We start from the raw sequence: 12,500 nt of genomic DNA, 5'->3' as shown, positions 1-12,500 counted from the left end.
TGAATAACTAGTAAGTAACCTCATTTATATTTAAAAGTCTGCGAATGAGACAGCTTTACTTAAAAGGAGAGATGACAAAGTCTTCAAACTATAAACTGAGACGGATCTGAGGTGATAAAAGGATGATATACTTCATTGCTTGCATATATAGTGAACGTAAAACTAGTTTTTTTTTTTCAATATTTACGTACAACTTCTTTGAATTGATTACGCCTGTAAAAAATTAACTCGTGCTCAGTAATTTTTACGCTTTCAACAAGAAAGATCAGTCCTAATCAGTGGTATGGCAAAGAATCACGTTTTTCGTGATTTCGCTGATACATTTATATATTTTATTTTGTAAAAAGAGTGTTAAATGATAATTACATTTCTGGCTAAATTTACTAGTGAGCCGGAAATGAGCAAGCGCTCACTCCCGAAATCACGACTGTACGCGTGAAGTGAGCCATTGTTAATCTCCACCAATCAGAAACTTGCCTGCACAAATCGGTCAGGCATAAATTATATTTTTTGGCTGCGAAAGTATTCTTTGACCCGGCCTGTTCGAGCTTTACAGTGCTTTTAAGGTGGGAAACATCCAAGATTTCGACAACGGAAAGTGTTCCAGAAGCTGGAGAATGGTGATGTGTCGTTTCGTACCGCCTGAGTTCGGAATCTTCACTAATTTTCCAGTTGGCGCCAAGTGAAAATAGGGCTTTCAAATCCATCGCTATTTCAATTTTTCCTCAGACTTCGCTAATGTAAGGGCAAGTAAAATTCCTCAAGATCAGTAGAAATTGCTGCTGAGTTTATTGCGAGGGGACCGATGAGGTCGACTGAGAACTGAACCAGCCGAAGATTTTGTTGATGATTCGCACAATTGAATTCAAACCCACATTGATCATTTAACCACAAACTCAAGTTCGTATCATCTGGAAATTTTGTTATTACTGTTTTGTTATTACTGTTTTGTTAAAATCAATGTTTTGGGATATCTAATGCTATTTCCCCGCAACTACTAAATTAACTTCGCATAAGTTATATTTGAATTACGTCACAGACACAATATCTCGCTCGCGCGTCCAGCCGTCTCTTCTCGGGGAGGATACCCAAACTTGAGTGAGCGGCGGATATCGAGCCTAGGGGACGTCTTTTCATTATCCTCAGCAGCAAGTTTTTTTTCCCTCTTACTCTGCTGACTGGACAAAAACGACTTTTTCCTCGTTATAAAAAGTGAATGAGCCCAGTATGTTATCCCATCACTGACATTTTTATAGCTAACAAAATCCAGATTTCTGGGAATATGGCCAATTATTAAATTCTCAACCTCGGATAATGCAATTCTCGTGCTCTGATTGGTTCACTCTATCTCGGTTATCAGCTCATATACCTTAGTTTGACCTTATATGGTAAATGATTGCGCTTAGCGTTGCTAAAGTAAAAACGTTTACGCCAGAAAGCGAAATTTCTTTCGGTATAAAGCAAAAGAAAAACGTTTTTGTGGAAAGTTTGGATCACTTTCGAAGCTTAGAGATACACGAAAAGGTAAGAAATGTTTTTGTGATGAGCCTGCGTCTGTCTGACCTCGAGGTATTACAAAACATCGCATCTTCATCAACTTTTTTCGATTTCGCTAGGATTTTCTCTCTTTTTTCGCTCGTATTTCGTACTTCCAAACTTTTGGAGTTTAAGGAATTTAATAAATAATTATTCCATTCGCGCTTGTTGGATATGAGACTGGTTATAGCCAACTCGGCGCTACGCGCCTCGTTGGCTATTTACCATCTCATATCCAAAGCGCGCTCATGGAATAATTGTTAATTATAATAGCTCGCGTAGCTGGCAAAACCGGCAATATTCAAGCGCGCGAAAGCGTGAAAGAGGGAGTAAAGGGGCGTTGGCCGGGATATATGAATTACAAAAGAGTTATTTTTAAATTGTCTGCTTCCCGAGACGTCCGCGACTATTAAGCGTGACGTTATACGAACTTATCTGACATTGACTGCGGCCGCACTAGGGTACTTAACCGGGTTACATCCAATTAGTTAACTGAAATGAACCGGCTTAAAGCAGTTATGAATGCGGCCGCGTCTATTCGGTGTTAACCAGCTTTTAACCTGGTTATGCAAATTAACGCAAAAACAATACATTTTCTTGACCGGGTTAGGTATTTTTAAGCCACTCCACTTGGTAGTTTAAGGTGGGTTAAATTTAGAGAATTTTTAACCGGGTAATTTAAAATTTAACCTTGTCCTTATTAACTCGCTAAGTGCGGCCGCAGCCTGAGCCATTGTATATTGATGGCAGTTGGATATTCAGTATGGCTTTAGATTTGTATTCCTTCATCCAACAAGCCTTTAGATTCACATGAAATTGTTATCCGGGTCTTGGGGCAAGATGCACCAATTTCCTTGCTTCTGAAATTCGTTTTCGTCAACAAAGCATAATTCCACTCTGAACGCCATTTTGAATTCATCTATTAAACTTTGCGGTTTTCGTGACACCCCAGAATAACTGAACTGAAATTAATATATATCAAGGACTGGACTTGCGGCTCCCTCTCTGTCTCCTTAATTTTCTCTTGGGGAGAGTAAATCGATGGTTTCTCCGTCGTGTTTTGGCCGCGAGAGCCGAGAGTGAAAATCCCACTCGTCACCATGCCACTCGCGATCAACACACAACTACTTAGCAACCATTGATTTAGTTGAGCGTGTTTAAATAATCCCGCAATAACGTATCCCGCCAACCTCGCAGGCTATAATTATACCCTAAAGTAAATATAAACAAACACAAACACACTTCATGAAGGGAGAAACATCTCCTGCGACTTTGTAACCTAACGTTATTTCTAGTTTAATATTTCTCTTTTTAATCCTTTCAGTGACGCTAGTTCTCAACCCTACGCGCTAACATCACTGTCTCTCAGCGCCTGTAGGCAACATGATCAATTGTAAGTAATATTCATATGAATGTCAATTGTCAATAATCAGAAAACACGCTACGATTCTACCGAGCCGTTTCACTGACTAAGCAGATTGCCAAACCAAAGGACACAAAAGCAAGGCTGTATTATATATAGTTGTTAAAAACTTTTCATAAACTGAATCACGTAATCATTTATCGATTCTAACGGAAGAAACATTGACTTTGCTATGGGAGACAGAGGATTTTTCTATGTTTTCTCGTTTGTGCACAGCCCATTTCGCAGCCGGAAAGAAAAATGTCTGCGCGAACAATGCTTCGCGATTATGAAGGCCTTGAAGAACGGCGCCGGCATGAATGAATAATTTTCCGTCTTTACACTTCTACATGCTCTGTTCTATTTCTTTTTTTACAATTTTAACTGCAATATAACCAACCTTGTTCCCAGGGTTCTCTCCTACTCGTCTACCGGAGAGAACCCGGACGGGCAACGAGGTTGCTATTTAAGTTGTTTTATAGTGTATCACGAATGCAGTCTAACGCTAAAAAATTAATGATTTCGTCTGTACTAAACATCACTTCCGCCTATATCCTTCAGAAGTTTTTAACTGACTTGCTGCTATGTAAGTAGAGGATAAAACCAATGAAATAGCTTTAATGATTAACTTGTTAATAATTTGCTACCGTAGAGTTCGAACTTAGCAGCCTTCGGGGGTCGCTACTTTCGGCGGATCGTGACTTTCGGGAAACAAAAATCGTTTACAAATAGAGCTGGCGCGAGCTTTTTTTCCGAAATAAAAATGAACAAAATAAAGTTAAAAAAGGAACAACATTTTATTTGCATCCCATATGTATAGATTGTGTTTCATAAAAAGGAGATAACAAGGATAAATACAGCAAAAAACTATATAGAGTTTTGAATTTCATGCAATTTGAAGAAACATTACTGCAGTTAATACGAAATTATACCGGTTTACGGTAGCGCTTACATCGCTACATAAGGACGAATGGTGGCATAAAGCTTCCCCTTGTTGTAAATTAAAGTGCTTTATCGTGAACAATTTGCGACACTGCACGAACATATTATTGTGCATCAAAATTTTGACTATTGATTGGCAAATTAATGGTATACGGTATAACATTTAAAAAACTTGGTCTCGCTACTTTCTGGGGGGGGGGGGGGGAGGGTCGCTACTTTCGGGATGTGGCTACTTTCGGGGAGTCGTTACTATCGGAACATTACGGTAGTCTTGTCCTTCCACTCCTTCCACTGTAACTGCTGAATACCCCGCCACTGCAAAACGGATCTTGAAAAGTGATGGCTACGCGGCTACGCAGTGGTAATTACCACCCCTCCCCGTAAAATATGTTAGTAAGGAAAGAAGCGACTAACCCTTTGGCTATTACCAAAGTCTCATTAGTCCTAACGGGACGGTATTACTCCGCCTAACGAAATTCATTCGACCACTCCCATGCTGAAATTGTTATGATTGTTTCTCAATGAAATACACATCCCTTTCATTGCAGATTGCCAGCTGCATTCAAGATTGAGTAAGTAATTCTTTTAAAATAACAATTCCATCTTCCTGCCCAATCGATGCCTTTTCTATGCTTTTTATTTCTTCTTCTGCTTCTCAGTTTGTACTGTCGCTTCCTCTTCGCCAAAACACCACACTGAGATAACTGAACCTACATTCTGGATTCGCAATCCGTTCTAAACAGGTTTTTCAATTTGGGGATTGTGAGTGAAGAAAGGCTAGTGGATCTCCGAAATTTGTAATGAAATGAAGGCCTGTATCGTGTACACAACCATGAGAAAGTGCAGCATATTGAGGATTAAGCTGGCTTTCGATCAGGTCACTATTATACACAAATACTTTGTTAAATGGTGTTTTAAAAACATCAAAAACTTTGCCTTTGTTCATGCATGAAAAAGTCAACAAGGATTCAGAATCCGTGTCCGATTAAAGCTTACTGCTTCGTAATTCTTTTTCGTGCAATCTTCTTTTCTTATCATCCTGTTTCGTGAATTATGTAGGCATGATAAATTGAAGGAGCCATGGTCTGGACATCCTTACACCTCTCATATCTGTCAATTTGATGTTTTTCCACGATTTGATCCCGGGCGCACCGAGTTTGATGGTGAGCGGATGTATTTAATACTTTGACAGTACGTCAACTCAACAACCCATGCAACGGTGTTCAATTTACAACCGTGCGAGCTTTGCAAGGAGGGGTGACTGTCAATCAAAATCGCACCCCCTGATTGGTGTATAAGTTTTAAAAAACTTTGTTAGGTGGCCACGGTAAGGCGAGTCGCACTGTAAAATAGGCATAACTCTCCAGATATATAAAGATTCAATGATCGTGTACCTTCCGGTAAAGCAGTAAATCAGAAATGTCAGCCTTTACCAATTACGTCGTATCTAGGGTAATATCGTGTTAGTTTACTTTGAAACCCATCAATTAAAAGAAAAGCCACGACTTCAGATGTCATAAATCTATAAACAATTGTATATCTTATTTAACAGGATCGTCTGGTATAGGACGAAAACCTACTGTTTTATAGTTTTCCGGATCTATTGAACAGGTCACGGTTTATTTTTGATAAGCCTCGGCCTTCTCTGTTAATCAACGCTGAGGGACGTTAAAGAATCCACACACTGTTCGTGAAGAGTGTAGGTGGACATTCCCGGTATTGTGATATGTCCTCCGATCCTTTCACATTTATGCGTGGGTTTGGTGGGTGGGTGAGATCAAATAGGGACTAATAGCTGCTGTCCGAGGTGCCGTTACAGGCTGACGTTTGATCTCACCCCAGAGTAAAATTGTAAACCACCATTAGACTGTCAGTGCTGAATATATTCCATTGTTTAAAACTACTTCATTGATTGATGCAATTTTAGAGTTTTGATTGGCTCAGCCATCATGTTGTATGAGCTTTTCATACCATGCTCTACAAATATCAGTAACACGCCTCGTTGGCTCTCTATCATCTAATATCCAACGTGCGCTCGTGGAATAATTGATGGGAAACATTTGTGAAAATTTTAGTGTAAATTGAGTTTTCGTTGGTAGGTTAATTAGTAGCGTCAATCTTTTGTTTTTGCTTTATAATTAGTTCCTTCTCAGCGGAAACTTAAAGGGGTAAGTTTTGTATATTTTAGTGCTCTATAGTTGTACAATTGTGAATGATTACAGCTCCAGAACTACCCCATAATCTCCGTCCAAATAAAAAAAAGAAAGATACCCACGGGCACAGATTAAAGGACAAGCTGCATATGAAACTGAAACTATTCGGGGAGGGGATGCTTAAAAGCAGAGGCCCTTAAGGAGAAGAAGTGAGGTATGGGGCATGTTCATCTTTTGGAACGGCCGCATCAGAAGGCGAAACCTACAAGAAGCGGCAGGTGTGTCACATGAGTTCATCGTTTCTTCTTGAAATGGAAGAAGGGGGCTGACATGCAGGTAGCTAGATCGGCTGATAACTGACCGGACCTGATTTTTTTTCTCTGATACAACTGGCGGACTGGCAATGATATCGAAAAAAAGGAGAAGGCGGTAGGGGTTTACCACGAGAACGACTTATAGCCGATTTGGAAAGCAATCCAAGGGTGCAGTTAATCGGATCCCTGTTTATACGCAAAGGGTTCTGGGATCGCCAAGGGGAAAACATTGGCCGGCAAGTCTCTGTAAGAAAATGTATGGCGGAAACTTGTTTCGACGAACAAAACACGATTTTGGAGACACAGTTTTATCAGAAATCGATTTGGGCAACGTTGATGCGTGTCAAGTGTAAGTTTTTGTTTGAATAACCTTGAAATATGAAGACACAGTTTTAGCAGTTGTTGTACCGTGTAACCTTGTTCGGGAACGATGAAACCGGTCTCGAAATGTTGTTCTTAGACTCCCGCAAAGCAAGTCGATACACGTGGCCTTGGCGCGTAAGTTGTTCCCATTTGCTGACGCGGCGTAGCACCGTAACAAGACCGAGAGAGACCAGCTTACACGGTGAAAGCTTTGTTTTGGTCACCACTGCGATCGTTGCGACTGTTGCAGAACTTTTCCTGAAACGGAAGTTCAACAAAGTTTCACGAAATCGACCATGTTGCACGGGGCAACGCCTGCTGAAACTGATTCGCAGCGCCGTTGCACATAACTTTCAGGTAAAAGTTTCAACGTTTAACAGCGGCTTGAGAGACCTTGAGATAAATTTACTCGGATTAACCTTGCTCGCCTAAGGTTTATTGTGAAATTGACATCTGGTCATGGTCTCGAAATAGTAAGGATTATATTTTTTTAGGTATAAATCTGGAAGAAATAACTTAATAATGCCTTTTCAGTTGTATTTACGTGTGTATTGGCTGTTTTCTTATTAGTTACGTCTTGTGTAAACGCATTATGGCTACTGGAAATTTACCTCCTCAAAGGAGAAAAGTCGTTGTCAGAGGAGATGAAAATTGTTTTTACAGAGCTATTTCTCCTTTGAGAAATGAAATGAGCGATGAGAAACATGAGGAAATCCATAGGTTAAGTTCTAGTGTGATTGAGAAAAATCGAACGGTTTTTGAGCCGTTACTATTTTCTACAAACTCTGTTGGTGTCCGGCCAGTGTGATGATTATTCTTGAGCAAATCATTTCAATCTTTAAATTAAATCTGCCTGGAGTTAGCTGTTGTAATGCTCCTCTTCCAGAGAATACAGCATTCTCTGTTCCGATAAACTTAGATAACCCTGGGAATTCATGCGCCTCTGACGTTAAACAAACTTTTCCTCAAGTTCTGTCAATCTACCATCTACAAGTAATGTCACTGGATCCAAGCAAACTTGTCAAGCTCCAACTTCGACCAATACAAAAGAGCCATCTTCAAATAATACTTCTCTGTAGATCTGATCTTTTGAGCAGGTCTTTGAAGTTTTAATAGTCTCGCAGTCGTACTATTTTATGTACAAAGTTGGTGTAGGACATTCAGAGGCCTAGGTTCTGTAACCTCGTGCAAAGTTCTTTGAACAGACCTTTTTACTCATTGAGACCTTGAACTGGTCACGATTAATAGCTCTAGCCCACGACAAAACATCATTGTTATTCCTGGGCGAGTAAAATCTTAATACTCGAACGTGAGAAAGAATCTTTTGCTTTTCTGGGTACCTTCGATCTTTGTCACAACCCCACACAGAACAATGATCGCCACTAGGCAAATTTCCAATAGTATTCGGCTGAATTGCTGAGTTTAGAAATATGCCAAAAGCCAGCCTATACACACGTAAATACAACTGAAAAGGCTTTATTGAGCTATTTCCTTCAGATTTATACCTAATTTTGTAATATTTTGAGACCATTTCACAATAAACCTTACGCAATCAAGCAAGTTAGGTCAAGTTAATCAGCAAATTTTCTATCATATTTCACGGTTATTCAAACAATATACTTACACTTGTCACGTATGAATATTGCCCAAATCGATTTCTGATAAAACGGTTTCGAAAAGGGCGTTGATCTCCCTCCAAAAGTAGTTTTTTGGACGTCGAACAGGTTTCGCCCATCTATTTTCTTACAGCGAATTGCAATGTTTACCCCTTGGCGATCCCAGAACCCTTTGCGTATAAAGAAGGGATCCGATTTCTACTGGCAACTCATTCTTTGATTCCATTTCCTTTGTTTTTAAACTACTCTTTCGAGCATTTATTAGGTAATAATATATCTTAGCCGGTAATTTAACGTCTTGAGTCCGAGGTTATGTTGTCGAAGCTGACCTTGTCTTTTGTGTTTTTGTACGTAGAAACTATGTCCTCCAACGAGGGTCGCACTTGAGCAATTATCAAACAAAGTCTATTGTACGTCTGAGTACAAGGACAGCATGAAAGCGACTATTAAACTTGACGCAGCTGATTTCCAGCAAGAAATGGCAGAAAAGCTAATTAAGATGGACAAGGAAGGTGATGACGTGAGTGAAACGGAACACTGGGAAGTAATTGACGAAGAAGAGATCAAACAGAAGGAAGCAAGTGAAGACACCGACAAACTGATGGTAAGGTTAAAATTAAGGATCCAAGGGTAATTTGTAGGGCTATAGATATCGTCAGACCCATCTGATCCATTGCCGAAATTCTAACCCTGCTCAGAGATTTTTTTCTTTCCTTACCTAGTCATAGGTTTTGATTTGTTTTGTCGTTGCCGTAACTATAAACCCTATAATTATAGAGCTTGTGGTTTATATAATACAGCGCGTGGCGTTGTGGTTAGGAAGCTTGCCTTGAGATCCGGGAGACCTGGGTTCAAGCCTCGTTCTGACCACTCCTTGAATTTGTTCCTGGCAGGAGTCAGTTATGAGTCCCTGGTTCAACGGCCTCTCTGCTGCACTTGTAAATGCTCACGGCCAACTGCTTTGTCTCCCGCCAGTTGATGGGACTCTTAATAGTTGTTGTTGTGCTCCGTCGTTTCGTTGATTGTGTTTCATTGGCCCTGAAAAGTCCCTTTGGGGAGTGATCAATTACGTATGTATGTATGTATGTAATACCAAAACGTTCACCCAGAGGTTAATTTAAAATACTTAAAAGAGAATGACATTTTCCGATTTCAGCAAGAAGAAATGGATGGACAGAATTTCAAGGAAGAGGATAAAGAAAAGGACTCCAAGTTGTCAGGTGCATGGCCCATTTGGCCCGTGGGTCTTAACGACATGCGCAAAACACCACTAAATTACACCAAGAAACCGTTACCAACATATACAGCCGCAGACTTTGCAAGACGAGGTCACCGGCAAGATGGACATAGTAACCAAAACGAATCAATTCATATAAGGTTTGCAAAACCACAGACCTTGGAGAATGGTATCAATGATGGAAAAAATGACGGGAATTGTGTTAGATTCAGAAAGAAATACCTTCCATCCCTGACTGCGTATAAATCAAACACTGCACACCCTGGGGAATCAAAACATTTAAAGTTTACAAATCCAGAGACCAAATGTTTTGAGGAAATGTGTCACTTTCACGTTGGTCTTCTCCCCGCAAAGCAGTTAACCAGAGTCGATTATGTCAGGCTTCCAATGATTTCTGAGAAAACCTCAGCAGTGCTATCGCAAAACACCCAAGAAGGGAAGAAGTATTGCAGCACTGAAATGCTGGGAGTGCGTTTTAAAACTGATGCTCATAAGAGGTAATTACGACATAAGAACTGATTTTAATGTTTTAAGCAATCCAGTACTCATCCACATTTGATAGTTTTTGGGAGTGACTAGGAGGGAGGATTCTGCACAGCCAATCCGGCATCAAAAGCAAACAGTGAAGCTCCCAAAGCCATCAGGTTTGCATCTTGCATCGCCACGTGGAATTCTAAACTTTGTTGTGCCGCTCGTGTATCTGAGAGCAGGGATAGGACAGTGGTGAGAGCACTCTGCGCCTCCCACCAATGTGGCCCAGGTTGAGATTCTCAAACCACACGTGCCAGCTAGTTAAGTTTGCTGGTTCTCTACTCTGCTCCGAGAAGTTTTTCTCGTGGTATTTCAGTTTCCCGTAGCCTGTTCTCAATAACCAAACTATGATTTTCTCTTCAGTATCCCCAGTTAGTGCCATAGCGCTCAATACATTTGACACTTTATTAAATAAATTTCATTGTTATGATTATTATTGTTCAAATTTCCAATTTCTCAGCTTTGATATTCCCCGGTCGTTATTCAGTTGAGGGCAAGCAACCACCTGTAGCCTCAAGCATCAAGAACTTTTCGCAAAATTTTTGCAGTTCCACGCAATGCCGCTTTTTGCAGACTGAATTCCGTTCTCACAGTCACTCCTATTTGCTGAAGACGCCTTTGTAAGTTCTTCGTCCCCATACCCAAAGCCCCGATCACTACGAGAGTTACAGTAACATTTACACGCCATAACCGAGCTACTTCTCTTCTTGAATCCTGGTTTATCTGAGACATGGTTGCGAGAAGATATTGATAGTTGACTTGTTACTCCAGACGAGTATTTTATGTTATGAAAAGACCGGGTAAATAAGAGGGGCGGTGGAGTTGCAATTTTATGCAGAAATCGTTGGAAGATTAAGGATATAGATGTGAGTGGAAACGAGTATGAATGTTTGTGGGCGAAAGTATTTACGACAAATCAAGATTATTTTGTTGCCTCAGTTTACCATCTACCGACCTTAGATTATTGTGAAACTATTTTTATTGAATTCTCAGGAAATTCCTGAGAAAACTTTCTAGCTGCTTCGCCGAATGCAAGGTTGATTATTGCTGGTGATATTATATGTAACAAACTTGACTTAAAATCTCTTTTGCAACAAAGTGGTCTTCGCAACTAGTTAAGACATCAACCAGGAATGACAGCATTTTGGACATGTTTTTGACAAATATACCGAATATCTTTGGAAAAGTGTACCTCCAAGAGCTTGATTAAATCGGACCACTCCAGTGTATTTACTTTCCCCAAAGTAAAGAACCCTCCAGTGAGACCTTTCGTCGAATTTATTGATGCTCGCGATCATCATAAGAGCTTAATGTTACAGAAACTTCAGGATACTGACTGGTCTCCTCCTGTCTTTGCGGAGAATAACATTAACAATGCTACTAGCAAGTTCTATTGTATGGTCCACAAAGAATTCAAGAACTGCCGGTTTTCCGTCCATACGGGCCAAAATGTCATCCAAATACCCTCCTTTTATGTCGTCTTTGCTAAAACATCTTCTGTCTAAAAGGAATAAGTTACTCAGGAAAGGAATGGCACCGGAGGCTGGTCTCTTACAACCGAGAATAACCCAGCTTATTAAGAAAAATCAGTTGAATCTGATCAGGAATAACAATTACAAGCGTTTCAATGATTGGTTCTTAATTTATGATGACCCACTGACCCAATTTGGTTACGACTCTCCTAATTTTGCCAAGAGAAAACTTTGCATTTTCCGATTATGTTAAGTTTCGATTTAACCTAAAGGTACTCAAGGTCTGGAGTAGAATTATGGATAATCCCTCGCGCCCCCTTCAGGATCTTCTCCCCCCACGTAAAAGCAGAGCTTTACGCAGTAGATCCCATTATCCTTACCACATCCCAAGTGTCAAAACGGAGAGGTTTAAGAAATGCTTTGTTAATAGATGCCTCTTCGACTTTTAAATGAATCTTAGTTTAGTACTTTGTAGTTTAATACAGTTTTAACTTCATTTTACAGTATTTTGTAGGTCTTAACGTTTGTTTAATGACCTCAATAAAGACCTTTATTATTATTATTACTACTTTTCGAAGCATCTCCAGGCACCGCTACTGTGTCAATTATATGGCACTGTCCTTGCTGCTTATCCAAAAACAATATGTCAGACGGACAATGCTCAATGACGTGGTCAGTTTGGATAGTGAAGTCCCATTAGTATTATTATTATTATTATTATTATTATTATTATTATTATTATTATTGACTGTATTGAAATATCCTCAAATAATTTTACAACCTTTGCAGGCCCGTTTGTCTGGGCTATGTTGCTCATATGACTATGCAATAAAAGCTTGTGACTATGGTCAATCTAATAAATTACGAGGTTACGGTAATATTGCAAAACTTACATATACATATATAGTTAACAAACTAAATAGTAAAATTCATA

The 12,500-nt window shown here is 39.8% G+C and overlaps 1 protein-coding gene across 1 annotated transcript in view; it reads left to right on the top strand.

The window, feature by feature from the left end:
- LOC138009012 (uncharacterized) overlaps positions 1 to 12,500 on the top strand; it is a 32,381-nt gene that overhangs the window by 16,567 nt on the left and 3,314 nt on the right. The window contains exons 3-9 of the mRNA XM_068856310.1: positions 1 to 10; positions 2,861 to 2,929; positions 4,429 to 4,452; positions 4,940 to 5,043; positions 6,023 to 6,048; positions 8,682 to 8,930; positions 9,483 to 10,060. The exon at positions 1 to 10 is cut by the window's left edge and continues 149 nt beyond it. Coding sequence (XP_068712411.1) covers positions 1 to 10; positions 2,861 to 2,929; positions 4,429 to 4,452; positions 4,940 to 5,043; positions 6,023 to 6,048; positions 8,682 to 8,930; positions 9,483 to 10,060 — 1,060 coding nt within the window. The remainder of the gene's footprint in view (positions 11 to 2,860; positions 2,930 to 4,428; positions 4,453 to 4,939; positions 5,044 to 6,022; positions 6,049 to 8,681; positions 8,931 to 9,482; positions 10,061 to 12,500) is intronic.

This window comes from Montipora foliosa, chromosome 6, assembly GCF_036669935.1.
Source record: "Montipora foliosa isolate CH-2021 chromosome 6, ASM3666993v2, whole genome shotgun sequence".
Classification (NCBI taxonomy): Eukaryota; Metazoa; Cnidaria; class Anthozoa; order Scleractinia; family Acroporidae; genus Montipora; species Montipora foliosa.
Note: the sequence above shows the minus strand (reverse complement) of the source record. Positions and strands in the feature narration are given on the sequence as shown.